At 38.6% G+C, this 18931-nt stretch overlaps 3 protein-coding genes across 5 annotated transcripts; 2 read left to right on the top strand and 1 right to left on the bottom strand.

Annotated features, from left to right (window-relative positions):
• The first annotated feature begins 479 nt into the window (after nt 1-479).
• On the top strand, nt 480-4792 carry LOC103950708 (granule-bound starch synthase 1, chloroplastic/amyloplastic). Its single transcript, XM_009361932.3, has 14 exons — nt 480-636; nt 1383-1747; nt 1839-1919; nt 2062-2160; nt 2274-2363; nt 2551-2614; nt 2722-2822; nt 2917-3026; nt 3134-3377; nt 3462-3641; nt 3737-3928; nt 4021-4107; nt 4218-4346; nt 4433-4792. Exons 2-14 carry the CDS (start codon nt 1397-1399, stop codon nt 4547-4549), a joined length of 1845 nt encoding a protein of 614 aa, XP_009360207.1. The 5' UTR covers nt 480-636; nt 1383-1396; the 3' UTR covers nt 4550-4792.
• Nucleotides 4793-8571: 3779 nt separating this feature from the next.
• On the top strand, nt 8572-11124 carry LOC103950707 (glucan endo-1,3-beta-glucosidase 11). Of its 2 annotated transcripts, XR_001953456.2 has the most exons (4): nt 8572-8749; nt 8877-10021; nt 10201-10373; nt 10913-11124. XR_001953456.2 is itself a non-coding variant. In XM_048589294.1 (3 exons), exons 1-3 carry the CDS (start codon nt 8689-8691, stop codon nt 10267-10269), a joined length of 1275 nt encoding a protein of 424 aa, XP_048445251.1. In that variant the 5' UTR covers nt 8572-8688; the 3' UTR covers nt 10270-10504. The 2 variants fall into 2 exon arrangements, 1 of the variants encoding a protein (XP_048445251.1); XM_048589294.1 differs by lacking the exon at nt 10913-11124 and having other exon boundaries at nt 10201-10504.
• Nucleotides 11125-11667: 543 nt separating this feature from the next.
• Nucleotides 11668-18795, bottom strand: LOC103950706 (ubiquitin carboxyl-terminal hydrolase 9). Of its 2 annotated transcripts, none has more exons than XM_009361930.3 (14): nt 18591-18795; nt 18274-18444; nt 16918-17166; nt 16609-16753; nt 16301-16360; nt 16094-16189; nt 15320-15724; nt 15059-15199; nt 14679-14849; nt 14077-14334; nt 13546-13694; nt 12719-13246; nt 12344-12614; nt 11668-12231 (listed from the first exon to the last, which is right to left on the bottom strand). In XM_009361930.3, exons 2-14 carry the CDS (start codon nt 18423-18425, stop codon nt 12067-12069), a joined length of 2790 nt encoding a protein of 929 aa, XP_009360205.1. In that variant the 5' UTR covers nt 18426-18444; nt 18591-18795; the 3' UTR covers nt 11668-12066. The 2 variants fall into 2 exon arrangements, with proteins under 2 accessions (XP_009360205.1, XP_048445249.1); XM_048589292.1 differs by having other exon boundaries at nt 18274-18427.
• Nucleotides 18796-18931: the final 136 nt, after the last annotated feature.

Genomic DNA, 18931 nt, shown 5'->3' with positions numbered 1-18931 from the left:
TTGCTCTCTTTCCAACTTGCAATGAACATGAGGTGAAATGAATCGCCTCTCGTTTGTGGGAGGTTTAATGATGTACTCGGAACACTGTCAAATGATAATATATGTATTTGAATTTTTTTAAATATACTCTAGAAATGAAGCATATCATTTATTACGAGATAAATATTTTAGGTGTATATTCTAAAAACGCAAAATTAGGGCAATCCGTCTATTAAAATATGAGTATCTAACCTAAAACAATTCGCAATAAGGGTGAGCTAACTCCTTACATGCAACGCCTAATAATTTTTTGATGTGATCATCTTACAGTCATACAAAATCAATTATCTCTCTCGTATCATAACACGTGTATTAAGTTATTAATACTATTCTATATATTTAAAAAAATATTATTCATGTCGTCTAATTATAACAAGTGAATTAATAACAATATGACGGAATGATTGCATGTGATCATTCTGGAAGGCCAGAAAGCTCGACCGTTGCCATTTTGACACGTTTCATGCGACAATATTGTGCAGCAAGTAGATAAACCCCACACATTTACACTCCCCGGTTTCCATTTCGCACGAACACTCTGAGCTAGCTGTTGAGTGAGACTCGGAGACTGACACCATCTCTGGTTTTTGTGATCTGGTAAGTAGCTTCATCTAATCAAATCAAACAATTTTTTTGCAACTGATTTAAATTTGTAATGTGTCACATAATTTGGTATGATCTGTTCCTATTTTCGCTAACATTTTGATCACTGCATGAAAGAATAATCAGAGATTTTCTCAATTTGTTATAATTTCAATTTTTAGTATTAAAGTAATCATTTTTGTGTTTGATTTAATGATCGTTTCATTGTGTCTCTGTTGCTTGAGTAATCTAAAGATCCCATGATCTTCAAAGTCTTCAAATTTGCATGAAAGAATATTCAGAGATTTTCTCAGTTTGTTATAATTTCAATTTTTAGTATTAAGGTAATCGTTTTGGTGTTTGATTTAATGATCCTTTCATTGTGTCTCTGTTGCTTGAGTAATCTAAAGATCCCATGATCTTCAAAGTGTTCAAATTTGCATGATCATAATTTTTAGGTCTATATTTTTTATTAATCTGTCAACCCTATGAGCCTGAAACTTCACAAATTTTCCTTGGTCATCTTTTTAGGGTAATCTGTCTTTGATTTTGCTTGATCATCTTGTTCTGTATTCATGTTAATTTTTTTGGCTTAATAGTTGTTGACTTTGCAGACATGGAATTAGTCTAGCTGGTTACGAATCCCCTTTCACGTAGATTAGATTAAATTAATTAGAATACCGCTCGAATAAAAATAAATTTGTGGATTTGATTATACTTTTTTTCTTCTGAAATATTGGTTTGGTTGATGTGTTTCAAAGCAAGGACTCCATAAATGGCAACTCTGGCAGCCTCACAATTTGTATCAAAGAGTTCCCATGTCGATGGAACTTCAGGGTTAGAAATCAGAACAAACTTGGGGCAGATGGGTATGTGGAACCAACCCATGGCTCACAATGGGCTCGGATCTTTGAGGAATTTGGATATGCTTAGGATGAAGATCCGTCGCACTGCGGTTGCTAGGCAAGCCATGAGGAAATCTGAGAAGGCAGAGAGTGATCTGTCTGTGGGGGAGACTGTATGTGGGAATGGAATGAACTTGGTGTTTGTGGGGGCTGAAGTTGGTCCATGGAGCAAAACTGGTGGCCTTGGTGATGTTCTTGGAGGACTTCCACCAGCTATGGCGGTTAGTGAATTTTTTAAGTTTGATCTGTGAGTTTTACATTTCATCTCATTGGGTTTAATTGAACTGATTTTTGTGCCTGATTCATGTCTAGGCTAACGGGCACCGTGTTATGACCGTGTCTCCACGCTACGACCAGTACAAAGATGCATGGGACACTAGTGTACTACTTGAGGTAAGATATGCAGGTTCTATATGCTTCTTATACTTGAACAATGTTAAAATGTTTCGGAGATGCTTTCGCAGTTTCATGCTTCAGTGAGTAATGTATGCTTTGGTGGAAACTCTCTTTGAATGATCAAAAGTTGTATGTACAGATAGAAATTGGTGGTAGGGTTGAAACTGTTCGCTTCTTCCACTGCTACAAACGCGGAGTTGACCGTGTCTTTGTGGATCACCCACTGTTCCTTGAGAAGGTATGAAATTGATTTCCAATTGTCTAAGGCTATTTGCTGAAAGTTTCTAGGATATTGCATGAATATGTGTTGATTAGATCTTCAACTGATGCTTGAGCAATGTGGATGTGAAGGTATGGGGTAAAACGGGATCCAAAATCTATGGCCCGAGGACAGGAGTGGACTACATGGACAACCAATTTCGCTTCAGCTTGCTGTGCCGGGCATGTCATGCTCTTTGTTTGATTTATTTTTCTCAAACTTTAGAAATTATCCGCTTGAAAGAATAGAAAATGAAACTATCCTGGTGTTATCTAATTTATCGAAGGATTTCTTCACGAAAAGCAATGGATGAATCTTACAAACCTGAAACACGCATAAGGTTCAATTGTGAATTTTTCGATCTTTCAGGCTGCTCTGGAGGCACCAAGGGTTCTTAATTTGAACAGCAACAAATACTTCTCTGGACCATATGGTGTGCATCTTTCTCTTTTCCTCAAAAACTTTTTCTTAACAAAAAGTATAATTTCTTGGAAGAAAGAGAATAACTAACGATGTATATCCATCGGTACCACAATGCAGGTGAGGATGTTGTATTCATTGCTAATGATTGGCACAGTGCTCTTCTTCCCTGCTACTTAAAAACCATCTACAAACCGAAGGGGATTTACAAAAAAGCCAAGGTAAGGTAGCCTGCGTTTGAAGAGCACCATTTTGGAGTCCACAACAATTTTGTTTAAATGAAAACTGAAACAATGCTGGATTACTGAATGGCAGGTCGCATTTTGCATCCACAACATAGCTTACCAGGGCAGATTTCCTTTTTCGGACTTCTCACTTCTTGATTTGCCCGACAACCTTAAGGGTTCTTTCGACTTCATTGATGGGTATGTATAACATATGACACATTTGATGTCGAAACTATACGATGGACTGTAAAGGTTTGTTTGCGGAAATGAGAAATTGTTCCTTTTTGTGAATGTTCTGTTTGCAGGTATGACAAACCCGTGAAAGGAAGAAAAATCAATTGGATGAAAGCCGGAATACTTGAATCCGACAGGGTTGTAACTGTGAGCCCGTACTATGCCCATGAACTTGTTTCTGGAGAAGACAAAGGTGTGGAATTAGATAACATCATTCGCAAAACCGGCATCACTGGTATCGTGAATGGCATGGACGTTCAAGAGTGGAATCCGGCCACTGACAAATACTTAGATATCAAATATGATAATACAACTGTGAGTAACTCCTAAGAATTTTAAATTCCTTGATGTATGGAGCAGGAAAAGAAAACTTTTTACTGATCAGAATTGTATGTTCAGGTACTGGATGCAAAGCCTTTGTTGAAGGAGGCTCTTCAAGCAGAAGTTGGGCTGCCAGTTGACAGGAACATCCCCGTGTTTGGATTCATCGGTAGGCTAGAGGAGCAGAAGGGTTCGGATATTCTAGTAGAAGCTATCTCGAAATTTGTTGGAGAGGAGGACATGCAAATAATAATCCTTGTAAGATCTCATTTGTTTGCTTTCTTTAGCACTTTTCTGTTGGCACTAAGCATAGAGAGTTTGAGTTTGATAGAAGGATATGTACTTTCTATTAGGGAACCGGCAAGAAGTACATGGAGACGCAGATAGAACAGCTAGAGATCAAATATCCGGGAAAGGCCATAGGAGTTACAAAATTCAATGTCCCGTTAGCCCACATGATCATTGGTGGTTCTGATTTCATGTTGATCCCAAGCAGATTCGAACCCTGCGGTCTCATTCAGTTGCACGCAATGAGATATGGAACGGTAAGGAGCTAGATCACTCCCCTTTCACCACTTTGTTCTCGTTTGATACTTGCATTGCTGATGCCTTCAACTGATGAATGCAACAACTTCAGGTGCCTATTGTTGCCTCAACTGGTGGACTTGTCGACACTGTCAAAGAAGGTTTTACTGGATTTCAGATGGGAGATTTCAACGTCGAAGTAAGTCAATGCTTGGCTTGCATCTACGACACAGAATTGCACTATAGTTTCTATTCCTTTGTGCTACTTATATAACTATAACAACAAATTTCTCTCGTGATTTTTTTCAGTGTGACAAAGTTGATCCAGCAGATGTAGCTGCAATTGCTACTACTGTCAAGAGAGCTGTTGCAACTTATGGTACTCCTGCATTGAATGAGATGATCCAGAATTGCATGGCCCAAGATCTTTCGTGGAAGGTTAGTTTAACTCGGAGTTGCTAAGTCGAGTTTAATTTTTATTCTGCAATTAGAACAGTAATTGAACAACGTTGTCTTTCATTCAGGGACCTTCGAAACAATGGGAAAAGCTGCTGTTGAGCCTGGAAGTTGCTGGCAACGAACAAGGCCTTGAAGGGGAAGAGATTGCCCCGCTTGCAAAGGAAAATGTTGCCACTCCCTGAGCATTAGGTTTCGAATATTAACGTACAAGCTAGTATGCCAACTTCCACCTGTGACAATGGCTACTGGTTTGTATCACCTCCAGCTTCTTGGTGGAAATCTATGGGATTGTTCTATGATCAATTAAGTTTGTAAGAACATAATGAATCTGACTCGTCTTTGATGCGGTTGTGAATACTTGGACATATGTTTGTAGAACACTATGTTTTCGTGGAGTCCTAAGCTATTATAGTGGTCTTTGGCAAGCGTTGACGTGCCTTGTTTTCAAGAGATTATACCGTGTCACCGGGGCATATAAACTCATGTGTCGCAATCTCTCACTAGACACCCCGTTGACACTAAAGATTATCCTTTCTTTCGTAAGGGTGTTTGTCTTCAATTTGAAGTAAAGATACATAAAAGTGAGTCGGAGAAGTCTTTCAACAGGACCTATGAGTGCAAGATTAGATCCCTCCAGACGGGCCAGATTCGATTACGACTGAGGTGTTTGATCATCCAAGTGTTTCGAATCCATCAAACGTTGAGCACACAAGAAACAGAATTGAGAAAGAAGATATTGAGCAAACAAACCTTTAAAATCTCTACCATGCTTTGCGGTACAAGATAGTTCGAGTTGTTTAATTGTTAGATCTTGATTTTTATATTTCTAACGAAATATCTTACGGATAGAAAGTTTAAGAGTATTTGATACTCCATAACACCATAGAAAATCTCAACAAAACTCGTCCGAGTCCTCAAAAATGAAAGATTTAAGTTGGAACTTTCAACCCACAATCAATTAGAAGTAACAAAAGGGCATATGATGGTGGAGGAATGTAGAATAATAATAGTTAGTCAGGACTCGAGTAATCAACCCAAATGCTCCGAGTAATAATTTCAGCAACAATCATGATGATGCTCTAGGGCACGATTCAATATATAAAGAGAAAAACTTATAAGACAACTCGCACAAAAATACGCCGTCCTTTAATTTCTGATATACGATCGCACGCTAATTTCTCTCAACGTTCGAATTGCTATATCAAGGCACCCTCTCTTGTGGATCAAATAGATTCCTCATAATATTTATATGAAATTAATTGCAAAAGGCGCAAATGGACATGGTGGAGAAAAGAAGAAAAACTTTTATGGCACAAGTTTATCATAACGTTGGCATCCTATACCAATAATATATGATTTTATATTACCAACATAACGTGTGAAAGTGAATTCATGGTATATAAGTCGTTATGAATAAAAGACAATAAATTTACGTAGGAGTGACACATGAGGTGCGGACTTTGGATCAGCAAATATCTCATATTTTGTTTGCGGCCGTTGAATAATTAAATCATAAACCTTTAAAACAAAGCAAAAGCAAATCAGAGTTCAAGAAGATAATGAAGGAGATAAGATTTAGTATTCTTCCCAACCAGCAACCAGCCAGAAACGGCGATTCACACAGCTTTCCTTTGCTTGGCATGCATGCCACGTATCTTCCTTCTGTTTGGCAATTGCCTCTGCCGTTTTTCTCGAACCCTAAAAAAAAAACCTACCGCAATAGCAGCTCCTTCAAAAATAAATTAAAAAAAAAAAATTAAAAAAAGATAAAGACAAAAAGGTCAATCGTAAATTTAAAGTAAGAGATGCTACCGATCTTTTCTAACGGACTTTTTTTTCAAATTTTTTACAGAAACGATAAAGTGTTTTACTACCATATACATCAAGCATAAAGAATGGTAGATGTTACATTTTTTTTGATCTGAAGATAATTCGCACAGAACGTTGATAATTTCAAACTTCTATACAGCTATTACAAAAGACCATTAAAATCAAGAGTTTTGGAATAGATCTGCTGCAAAGACGATAAACCTGACAAACCTAAAATAAGTATCTCACTGACATCCATCGCAAACAACGAGGACACATAAATCGCCGGAACACAAACAATCGTTGTAAGGACTCACAAAATCTACTAATCTAGAGAATACAACAAAAAAACCAAGAAAACAAAATGCATGAAACTAAAATAAACTAATAAAGCCGATTCGTGTCCAGGGTGAAGGAGGATGCGGGTACAAAAGTGGCAGGAGGTGTGAGTTGCAGGAGATGTTGGTCGCAGAGCAAGGACAGCAGAGCAGAGGCGCGGGTGGCAGAGAGGTTCCCCAGCCACAACCACCACCGTTGTCAAAATATTTTAATGTTTTATTAAAAACATGGTTGTACATTTATCGAATAATTATTAAATTCCTAAACCACTTTGAATTTCAATAATTTCCAATATATTTAAATAAGCAGTTTGAATTATCGAGCAGGTAGAACGACAAGGAAAATTGAAAAAAAATAAAACTGAGAATGTTCATATGAAATGAAAGGGTGGTTAGCATTCCTCCCAATAAAGCAAAGTTTGCGCCCACTCTATCCTTTCACTGCCTCCCCAAAAAGTTAAAAATAAAAAAAAATAAAAAAATAAAAAAAATAAAAGAACCTCTCCCAGATTGAGTGGGATTGGGAAGGGGGATCACGTGGAGGTTGTCGGACAACAGTCATTTGGACCCCACCAAAAACCCCATCACCACCGCAAAATGACAACACCAATGCATCAATCATAGCATGGATGTCAAGGAAGAATCAAAGTAGCTCACACAAATCACTCCCTTGCTTAACCAGAACCGGTGAAATTGGAGAACATTTATAAGAAAGAAAACTAATCAAAAAAATTTGAAAACTTTGCGTTTTAATGAAAATAATAAAATGGTTTTGTAAGTGAATATTACTAAGATTGACTTTTTAGAGTAAAAATGTGATTTTTCATTAAAGTAAACAGTACCGGGAATTTTTCGTTAAAGTTCTCTTTATTTATACCTAGAAGTATTGTATCAGTAGGGGTGAAACTTAGATTGGGCCAATCCGAACCCACCCATGTCTAACCTGATTTTAAACCTGAACAAGTAGTTTTTTTTTATAGTTATAACTCATCTGAACCCAATCTAATTCCAACCCGTTTATTGATTGTGTTGAGTTGGGCTGATCATTTGCCAGTTCATCCCTAACCCAACTCAACCCGACTAACCAAACACAATCTAACCAGATTGTAACACGTATCAATTAATGCTCATATTACACCTAAGTGAGCCAAGTCCAAAAAACCAACACGCTTTCAAATATTTTTTTCATATATTACCCTTTATAATTACTTAAGCTTTTAGGAAATAAGAAACTTTGATTAGTTAGCCCATATTTGTAGTCTCTAAATCCTAAAGCTTTATAGTAGATGGATTTATGAAATTAAAGTTAGCTAGCTTTGATGCTACTTGGCTTAATTTTTTTAGGAATTCTTGGAAACTAAATTATTATAAGATTAAACTTGAAAAAGTTGGACAACACAAACCCAACCCAAGTAAACCCTAACCCAATTAAATATGAACCCAAATGAACCCGAATGAAACCCAACCTAAACCCGAACTCGAATTGTAAAAGTTAAGTTAGGATTGAGTTGACCTTCCAACTCGCCTAAGTTGCACCCTTATGTATCGGTAACTTGAATCAACAAGACATGTCACGCGTCAAAGATAAATATATAATATTGTTTAATTAGCTTAATTGTCCATTAATAGTATCTTGAATCAAAACGCATATCAACTGAAAAAAGTTAAATGCATAACACTGCTTCATTAGCTTAAGATACTGTTTACCGCAAATGCCACAATAACAGTATTACAGTCATGTACTACTAATTTTAAAAATTAAAACGTATAACAACATGTTATTAGATTAATATGATATCACAGTTGTATCACATTGTTTCTTTCATTTTTTTTTTACATTTTAAGTCCAAAATATCTAACCCCCTCTACCAACTAAAACCTAAGCGCTCTCTCTCTCTCCCACACTCTCAATCTCTCTCCTCTCAACTTCACAGTTGCGTGCCTACTTGGACATTGGACCCACTGTCCCAGCTCATTTCTGAATTTGTGAGAGTGAGAGTCTCAGAGTGAAAGTTCACAGCTTTATATTATCACTGCTCACTCTCACTCCTCACAGTTGCCCATTCTCTCTCTCTCTCTCTCTCTCTCTCTCCCCTCATTGTTGCCCAATTTGGAGCTACCTGCAGCTACATTCTTCCCTTTTCAGTCTCCAAGCTGAGCAGTGAGCTCCAAAAATGGCAGCCACTAGCTTCCCCTACTTCTCTGCAATTTTCCTTTCAATTCTCATCATTTCAGGTAAAACCCAGCTCCCAATTTCCCTATTTGCTTCCAAAGTTGCAATCTTTTTTGAAAATTTTGAATTCTGGTCAGCTAATTTACAACATTTTATCTGTTTTTTGTTTTTGTTTTTGTTTTTGAAAAGGGTTCATGGTTCCAGTAACGGTAAATTCAATGGGGATAAACTACGGCCAAATCGCCAACAACTTACCTTCTCCCGACGACGTCGTTCCGCTGGTGAAATCCATCGGCATCTCCAAGATCAAGCTCTACGACGCTGATCCCAAAGTCCTCAAAGCCTTCGCCAACACCGGCGTCGAGTTCATAGTGGGCCTCCCCAACGACTACCTTGCCAAGGTCCAGGACCCGGCCCAGGCCCAATCCTGGGTCAAGTCCAATGTCCAGGCCCATCTCCCCGCCACCAACATCACCTGCATCTTCGTCGGCAACGAGGTCCTCACCTTCAACGACACGTCGTTGAGCAACAATCTCCTCCCGGCAATGCAGAGCGTCCACACCGCCCTCGTCGGTCTTGGCCTCGACAAGCAAGTCGCCGTCACCACCGCCCACTCCCTCTCCATTCTCCAGACCTCGTATCCGCCGTCCGCCGGCGCTTTCCGCCGAGATCTGACCGGCTGCATCACTCCGATCCTCAATTTCCACGCCAAAACCGGATCGCCGTTCCTGATCAATGCCTACCCTTACTTCGCTTACAAATCGAACCCTAAGCAAGTGCCGCTCGAGTACGTCCTCTTCCAGCCGAACTCCGGCTCCCTTGATCCTGCCACCAATCTCCACTACGACAACATGCTGTTCGCCCAGATCGACGCCGTGTACTCCGCCCTGGGTTCCCTCGGTTTCAAGAAGCTTCCGGTCCACATCTCCGAGACCGGGTGGCCGTCGAAGGGGGACGAGGACGAGGCCGGAGCGACGCCGGAGAACGCGAAGAAGTACAACGGAAATCTGATCAAGCTCATTTGCCAGAAGAAGGGCACGCCGCTCAGGCCCGGGTCGGATCTCAACATCTACGTGTTCGCCCTGTTCAATGAGAACATGAAACCCGGCCCGAGTTCAGAGAGGAACTTCGGGCTGTTTAAACCCGACGGGTCGCCCGCGTACTCGATCGGGCTCTCGACGGGCAACATTTCCTTTGGTAACTCTAATTCGAGTTCGAGTTCGGGTTCGGGTTCGAGTTCGGGCCAGGGACAGGTAAATCCGATTAGTAATGGTTGGTCGCCGTCGGGTTCTTCCGGCACGCCATACTTGTCCATTTCCTCCGCCCCCGCCACGGTAAGTCTTTCAATTTCACTGTTTACTTTTTAACCGTGGAATCGTGGATAAGTGTTGAGTCCTTATTGGTCGTCAGTGTTGAAAACTACCGGGGACGGTGGTGCCGCGGAATACGACGTCGTGTCGCATGTGATTAAATGGAATCGTTTTTATTTAATTTTTGCTATTTTCGTTTGCAGGAGAGATTCCATGTGATTGGTTGGATTGCGATGATGTGGCTGGTGGCCTCGTTGTTGATGAAAAGCTGAGAGCAAAATATCCAAAGTTGCTCCAGATCAGATCTCAAAATCTGAAAGGACGGTGGAAAAGAGAGAAAATAAATAGAAGAGGTTACTTGGGAATTAGGAACAAGGTAAAACTAATCCACCATGCTAAATACTATTTCCCACTACGGGTTATTTTTAACTGTTGATGCATTTACGGTCAGTTGCCCACTTTCTGGTCGATGCTTATTGAATTTTAATGCATTTTGAGTCTCACATATATCAACAGTCATGTATCAACGGTCAAGAGTCGTTCGCTTGGTATGAGCCCCCTACTCACGCATTAAAATTCTTTAACTCTTGATGCGTTGTGAACACTACGTGCACACCAATAGTCAAGAACTCGCTCATAGAAGAGTGATGCTATCATATCTCTTGTAATTCGGTCCTAACACAAAATTCGCAATGAGCCCCACACCTTTTGATGCATATAGGTTATATTTTCTTGAGATCATCAACTAGGCTTTGATTATTTGAGATGATGTGGGGCTCACTTACTGAAAGTGATGATGGTGGTGGGTGGCTTTTAGTCTTTTTAGTTGGCAATTGGTGGCACTCAATTCAATTGGTACCAAACCTTATTCAATAAGTGCTTATCCTAACTTTTCTCTCTTTTGGGCTTTTGCAGGACAATTATTATTTATTTATAATTCAGTGTCTTAATAACAACTCTAGTGGATTAGGGTAGGAGGGTGATTAGGGTTTAATTAAAGTTTAATGATGGTGCTGAGGAGCGTTTTAGAAGGCAGAGGCTAGAGGGGAGGGGGCCCCACTTTTGTATTTGTTCTTGTAAAATATTTTACCTTTCTCATGTACTTAAAGAGTATTTTTATTACTGTATTGACTGTAGTATTTTTTACCTTAATTATTTTCAATTTTTAACTTTCAAAAGAATTAAAACTAAAAATTTTAAATTAAACTCTAGGCGAAATTTTGAAAACTCAAGGGTTCATTGGATGAACATTTGGTTTCAGATTTTAGTTGTCACTTCACTTTTAAAAAAATTGAAACCCAATAACCGATAACTTAACTCGGAAAAGTTTTAATATTTAATTTCTTTTGAAAAATGAAAACAGTTATCGAACAAAATTTTAATTTTCAATCTCCAAAAAGTTGAAAACTAAAAAGAACATAATATTAAACAGCCCTTAAGAAAGCAATTTTCAGTTCTCTTTTCTTTGAAAAACTAAAAATACCTTCCAAAGATTTCAGTTTTCAAATTTCAAAAAAAAAAAAAAAAAAAAAAAAAAAAAAACAAAATGGTTATCACCATTCACCTTATCGTTTGTATATGCATTGTACGTAATGAAATTAACAGAAAATTGTCACCAAAATGAAAAAAACTGTGACAAAGTAAACGGCAATTAACGTGCAACATTCAAGTAGAACACAAGGCTCTTTGAAATTGTCCACCAAATACGTGTCTGGTTCCATTACACAAGTGCTCCGTTACATAATGTATTCTGTCTACATACAGCCTTCACTGCTTTATCGTGGCAGCCGTAATAACACGAACGTCTTATGCAAGTTCCCGACAAATAAATGTCTATCAAAATTTCGTTTTCTTAAAAAATATTGTATGAGATGGAGAACAGATTTTTAGTACCAACCGCCATGTCGTGCAGCTCCTTCCCCTCGCATTGCCGTTTGGTCCACTCCCAGCGCCGTGCAATCTGTATGTTCAACCAGCCACAATGCTCGCCCTTCTTGCACCAAGTCGGCTTAACTTGGTGGGAAGTTTCAAAACCTTACAATATAGCAAGATGCACGAGACATCCACGCTCAAGATTCCATATGAGTCCCTGATGACTCGGCCTCTCCGGTATTTTGTCCACTTTTAACTCTCCGATAAAACAGCACATAGGCGGCCGAAGTCTTGATATCAGTTTCATTGACCGGAGATACGTGACCGTCGTCAAAATGGTACCATCTGTTCTCATCAATCAACTGCAAAATCGGAAAGATAACATGTCACTTAAAGGCTTGCCATGCTAATACTTGACCGACCGACAGAAACTATTCAAATTAAAGATGATGAGATGCACTAGAGCTATCCTACCTTCGCATATGCAGTGTAGTGCCCACCACCTAGACCGCCGTAATGGTTGCTAATGGCGTATAGCTCATAGAGATGAGGCTTTCCATCCTTGCTTTTCACATATCGACTCAAATCAAGATTATGAATTGGAAAAGTCACCAGAGTATCAAGTTTATTCTTTGAGTATCTGCTATATGAGAACCGTTTCAGGTGAAAAACAAGAACCTCCGGCAACATCCACAAATCCAGTTTCTTTGTAGCTTGTCTATGTTCCTTGCACTTAGGGCAGTACCTGTATTGCAAAATTCAATAACATACGTCAACGATGATACCTACTTGCCTGAAAATTATAAATAATGCCGTACAGAAACCATTAGAATAGGTAAAAGAACAAACCACATATCATCGGGACCTAGAGGTTCTTCCTTCAAAAACGCCTCCAAGCATGTAAATAAGGAAATAGCTTCTTGCCGAGTTTTCTTTGCTGTGAACCCATTCTTGTGTACCTCAGGTAGATCCCTGAGATAGCTAGCATCATATACTTCGTCTCCTTGGTCGGTCCAGTCCACAAATATCTTTATGATTTTACCGGGACTTATGGATGAAGACTTTTCAAGTGGTTTGCAGTTCATACCCCTCTCATCAGCTAAAAATAGCTGGAAGGATAACTCGCCACTTGATGTTTCCTCTAGTTCTATGTTCTCCGTGGGCCTCAAATTGTGGCTGTTTGATGGTTCATGAATGGCTTCTGAAACTAATCCATTTTGTTTCGTGCTATGAAGCTTAACCACTCTCTTCAAAGGCAACAGAATTTTAGAAACAGCTCTACCGACATCAACACCAGTTATCCGGTCTTCTCCTAGATAGGCAACCAAAGGTGTTCCAAAAAGCTTTCTCTGACCCTTCAGAGGATCTAAAGCACATCTGCAAATTGACAATAGCTTTTGTTAATAATTCAGCCAAAAAGGAAAACACAATAATGATAAAGAGCCCATCCAATGGATACACGCAGAACCTAGGTGATTAAGCAATTATACTTAATCACCTATTTCTCAGGGTTTACAAAAAAAGAACAATTCCATGGTCCTCAGATTTTTCACTGAAATCGACATTCCTTGCTTATGTAAATTAAACCTTAGAAGCCCAGGGCAAATTAGAGTTCACACTTTGTAAGTTTACCTGCATGCAAACTCAACTACAAGAGATAAAGGAAGCAGACTCACTTTTCCTGCCGTCGATGAATAATTTCAAGTCTGGTTCTGGAAGCTACTGCTTTAGAATATCTATAGGCCACAATCCGATCATCATTCTTAATTGAAGACAATGGTTCTGAAAGGTTGTCCAAATATCGATAAATTCGATGTTCATATACCTGAAATGGAAGTGTTAAGACTAATAATTTACCCAAAAACTCAAGTTGTTAGGTGCCAACAATAATATATATCAAGTTAACACCCCTTTAACTTGCAGCCCCTATATATTATATTGCATGTGGTCGAGAGAGAAACATATGCATGGGCCTCAATCTATAGTTCACAGTTAATTGGGGAATGGGGATGAGAGGTTTCCAACGCCTCTTGAGACCATAAATTTGATACCATATAGGCTACTTCTGTAGCTTAAAAACTTAAACTAGAGGGAATGCTGAAATGAGCCAACAAATGATTTCGAGCTAACAAAAAGGTTTTGATGCTACAGAAAAAATAAAGAATGAAAAACAAAAGGAACTATTAAGTCAGTGAACTCCATATTACCTCAGCAAGCAGAAGGGTTTCATCACTGTTCAAGCAGCATGCGGTAGCCAATGCCTCAATAAGATCCTTACAGCACCGATCTTTTATCAAGGTTACAGTGTACGGAAGTGGAAGCCCACGCCCATCTCCATAAAGCACAGTTACCGTCATTGACCGGGTGACAGTTGAAGGTAGTGGCAATGATAAGTACATAAAGGGATCAAAAGTAATTGAAACCTTGCTACAAACTGGGCATACCAATGTTGATTTATATTGACCCTGGACATTAGTTAAACCAGAAATGTGAGTCAATAACCAAAAGATACATTTAACAAAAGTTCCTAAATTAAGAAATAGATTACTTGTATGACACAGTGAACATCCAACTACACAGAGAAGCAAAAATTACTCTTGAAACAAAAAAAAGACACAGCTAAATACAAAAGAGCAAGTCCATTTCGATATAAATTGATCAAATTGGTCAAAAGAACCAAATTGAAAAATATTAGCATAACAAACATAGGATTACTGAAGAGAGAAAAAGAGCTGACATTTAAGATCTAGCAATAGCAACATGCACACATTGTCTGATATAACACTAACAGTCACAAAAGAATTCTTACTTGGCAAACATCCACAATCAATGAATCATTTCGGGCCTTGTGATTTTTCCAACATTCAATTGCAACTTCCTCATCTGGACGACCATCTGAATCTTTTGTTTCAATGTATGGCTTACTCTTGACACGATTCAAATCTTCATGTAGTCCATCAAGTAAGAACGCAAGAAGTTCCTGAAAAAAGAACTCACCATTCAGAAAAATACAATAGTAATTTAGCTTGTTATAAATACCGTAGAAAAACACTCTTGGTGGCTTTTCAAGATCAAGTGACATTTTGTTTAAAAAAAGAAACACTGTTGCACATTTAACATTAGATAATAGCATACTATTACATTGAAAAGCATTAAACAGAAGATATTAAGAAAACAAATAGTACTAACTTGAGAATCATGTTGATTATAGCCACTAAACTGGGGAGCAAATCGAGAAAGTTTTCCCTTGAAAGCACGTGGTGCAATTGTTGTTCGTCCTGATGACCACAATTTTCTCAACAACTCACCGAAGGCAAGAGCAAGCTCACCCTGCAGAATTACTCCATATGTCAGATTTTAAAGGAAAAAAAGGGAGAAAATAAATTAATATTCAATAATATCTGCATGGAGGAGGCGTGAAGGAGATACTAAAATGATAACCACACTTACATGCATCCCTAAAGGATTGTCAGTGTTGATCTCATCGGAGTAATCTTGCAAGAAATACTCAACAAGTGGAGGCGTATGGACTAAGCACTGAAGTGAACTATTCATAAAACATGTGTTTCCAAGATTTTGCAATCCAGCCAAACCTCCCCTATCTAATTTTTTCATTGGATTATAAACATAACTTTTATCATCTGTTTCTGTTGATGTTGAGCTGCTTAAGGCACTTCCCTGGTGCAAATTATTATAACTATAATCCATTGAATGACCATTTGACAAGGAAGGCCCTCCTGCAATTGTCATAGATGACCTTGATGGTTCTAGGGGTACCAATGCTAACTCATTTCCTGTTGAATCCATGGAGAATTGAGAAGATAAGTTCCCATTAACTTGCACCTCAAGAAGAATCTGCAGGAAAAGTATAGATCAATAAAGTCATTAGAAAAATCAAAATAAACGTCACAACTGACAAATCTCATGATAATCCAGAAAGAATTCAGAAGTCAAAGTAAAATGCTGATGCACATAAAACCCAATCCCAAGCGGGAAATAAGAAAGGAGTGCAGAAATAACAACCACGCAGCAAATGTCTACTTAAAAATGCAGCTTAATCAGTAATAAGTAGGCTGGAAAACCCAACTTAGTATATCTCATTTTTATCTTTACCAATTCGATTTATTCTTTTGTATAATAATTTATGATAAGCAATCATTCAATTCAAGTAACAAAGAACATCCTAATTAATGATAAATAAATTAATAATACAGTATAACTCACTTCTTGATCCATCTGCAAGTTCAGCTGCTCCAGGGTTTGGTTTGAAGCACTCAATAATGAATTCTTCTTCATGTTGAAGTAGTCCCAAATACGAGCCTGTGATCAAAAATTAAGAAGGAAAGGAAAAACCAATGTGATTAACTTCATAGTAAATTAAGTCGAAAACTCCCAAAAGACAGCAAGGGGGGAACAACTATGTATATGTACCTTTTGTTGCCCTATTCCTCTAATTTTGCACACCTTCTCGTAAAGCTCCTGTACAGAAGCCTGAAACAGACTAAATTTGTTAAAACCTTCATTGTATAGTATATACATATGGTCAAAGTCATCACAAGATTCACAACCACGACAGCCAAAGTTTACACACTTCCAAGAATGCAACACCATCAGACAAATAAAAACAATGAAAATACAGCTCTAGATGGCAACCCCTTACATATCCTTTTCTACAAGCAATGAAAAATTTTCCAAAACTTATATGTATGAAGGAAAAAGCAAAAGAAAGATTAATGTACCTTTTTGCTTAATCTTATAACTGTCTGGCTGCTGTCTTTTGAATCAATAATCTTAAGACAGAGCGGGTAGACCTCCACCATCAGATTCTTGATAAGGTCACCCTGAGAAATCATCTTTCTTGGTAATGCTGGACCTCCTTTGTACCTGTAAGATTTAAAGGATATTTTTATAAAAAATACGGAACAAAATATGAAAAAGGTGCCCTTGCACCTATTTTAAGTTGAATTTACTATTAAACACACTCCCTGTAAACTTTTAAAGAAAATAGAATACAAGTGAAAGTGGTTTGATGCAAAGTAAGTAATTACCAGTCGAAAAGCTTTTCCCAAACTTCTTGAGAAACTAAGACATAGTCATGCTCTTCCACCAGTGTTCTATGCAGCTGTAAATCACCGCCCTCAGATTCATTTACAACTATATCAGAATTATCAATAGGTCCAGGTCTAGCTATATTTTTAGATGAGAGCAGATCCAACTTTTGAGACACAGAATCCTGCTCGTCATATAGATGTTTTCCAGTGCCTTGCTCAACATACCTCTTCCAGCTTGAGTGCCACCTGGACAAACAGTAGAATAAACCCAGTTACAAACATGCAAGCATTTTTACTATTGAAACAACAGCCACAAACCCAAATTACAGTCAAGAAGTCTTCAAAGTAGTGTCACCCATACAGTAGTATAGATTCTTGTAATGCAGATAACGTTAAATCTGTTCTACAAAGTGTAAGGAAAATTTGGCCTAGTTAAAACTGATCCCGATATTGGTCATACTGAACAACGTCATAACCAATTTTTGTAAAAGCACCAGATTAAAACTTCATTTAGTAATGCTTCTGTTAAAGTAGAAGGGAGGTGCCCTCTAGATATACTAAAAATAACTTTTGAAATTCAGAAGTACTATTTAAGATTTTATGTCAAACAATGTCAAAACACCTTGGGTTTTCAGATTGTGGTTTAAATCATCCTAAAAGCAGTTTCAAACAAGCCCTAATAAATGCTTGGGAGACTTGGGGGAGTCCTTTTCGCATGGTTTGCTACACCGATGGCCGAGCCTTAGCCCACAAAGGAGGCCCACCAGTTTAAAAAGCTCAAGCCTTAGCCTATTTAAAAGGTTCCCCCTCTCGTAGTAACCAACTCCATCTACATTCACTCTCACTCTCTCAAAAAAGGCTCTCGAGCCTTCTAAGTAAAGGCAACACTTTCAGTGAAAACACAATACAAATCAATGTGGACACAGTGCTACTTAGGTGAACCGTGTTACATCGCTTCACTCATGTTCTTGGTGTGATTGTTCAATTTTATGGTCTTAATTTGTCGAACCAAAGTTTGGAATCAACATGCTCCATGTAAAAAGCAACCATATGAATGCGCTAAAAGAAAACAAAAAAGAGAGTGACTTCCTCAACACGAAAATAAACAAAAGAAAATATAATCAAGTACCCAATTGCTCGATACAGAAGCATAGCACAAATGCATGCTCTTGGCTTAGAAAGCACGTAAAATCCACAAGAAGCTAAGAACCCTTAATTAACCAAACAATTACGATGCGAAAAGCACTTCTCAATAAAGATTCAAAACAAAAGCAACACGAACATGCAAATAGATGGCTGCCAATCCAAAGATAAAACCTTTAGCATTAAATTCAAAGAAAGAGGAGCACACACCTATTGGAAACAACATAGAACAAGTTGCCTTCTTTGACGTTGGCATCCGATTTTCGAGCCAATTCATCGACGATCCGCTTCTCCTCCTCCGGCGTGTTGGGTAAGCAACTAACTCCGTTTTCCATCATGAAATCCGAGTCCGGAATTGTCATGGCTGATGATTCACACAACCTAACCAATCAACAAATCAAATAAGAAAGAAACAAAGATCCCAAATTCGAATCCGGCCCAATTCAATCGAGACCACAATTAAACAAAATCGACAAGCAACAAATTAAACACATAAATATCAAGCGAAATTGAGAAATCGGACGAACCAGATCGCGGCGGAGAGAGAATGTGAAAAGCGGCAGCAGCCGCGGGACGGCGGAGGAGCGTGGAGGGATTGCAGTTGAAGGTAGTTGGTGGGGGTAAAGGCAATGGGTAATGATCTGTGGGAGGGGGAGAGAGAAATGCCCCAGAAATCTCTTACCGTCTTTCAATGATTTGTCCCCTTCGTCTGAATGGCCTTTTTATATCTAGAGAGAGAGAGAGAGAGAGAGAGAGAAGATTGAACGGGTAAACTTAAAGGCCCAACTTCCACGGGAGATATTGAATTCCTCAAGACTTCTTGGTGTTTGGTGGACGCAACGCGACGGTCCACTTGCATACGTATCGT

This window comes from the organism of the source record quoted next, unplaced genomic scaffold (assembly GCF_019419815.1).
Source record: "Pyrus x bretschneideri cultivar Hongxiangsu unplaced genomic scaffold, Pyrus_bretschneideri_v1 Contig3, whole genome shotgun sequence".
Lineage (NCBI taxonomy): Eukaryota > Viridiplantae > Streptophyta > Magnoliopsida > Rosales > Rosaceae > Pyrus > Pyrus x bretschneideri.
This window is presented reverse-complemented; position numbering and strand designations above follow the sequence as displayed.

Coding starts and splice junctions, on each gene's coding strand:
- LOC103950708 (XM_009361932.3), top strand. CDS start 1,397: ATGGCAACTCTGGCAGCCTCACAATTTGTATCAAAGAGTTCCCATGTC. Junction 1,920..2,061: donor ACACTAGTGTACTACTTGAG/GTAAGATATGCA, acceptor TTGTATGTACAG/ATAGAAATTGGTGGTAGGGT. Junction 3,378..3,461: donor TCAAATATGATAATACAACT/GTGAGTAACTCC, acceptor TTGTATGTTCAG/GTACTGGATGCAAAGCCTTT.
- LOC103950707 (XM_048589294.1), top strand. CDS start 8,689: ATGGCAGCCACTAGCTTCCCCTACTTCTCTGCAATTTTCCTTTCAATT. Junction 8,750..8,876: donor TTCAATTCTCATCATTTCAG/GTAAAACCCAGC, acceptor GTTTTTGAAAAG/GGTTCATGGTTCCAGTAACG. Junction 10,022..10,200: donor TTTCCTCCGCCCCCGCCACG/GTAAGTCTTTCA, acceptor TTTCGTTTGCAG/GAGAGATTCCATGTGATTGG.
- LOC103950706 (XM_009361930.3), bottom strand. CDS start 18,425: ATGACAATTCCGGACTCGGATTTCATGATGGAAAACGGAGTTAGTTGC. Junction 13,695..14,076: donor AAACCCTTCTGCTTGCTGAG/GTAATATGGAGT, acceptor CTTCCATTTCAG/GTATATGAACATCGAATTTA. Junction 12,615..12,718: donor CTAGGTCCCGATGATATGTG/GTTTGTTCTTTT, acceptor TTTGCAATACAG/GTACTGCCCTAAGTGCAAGG.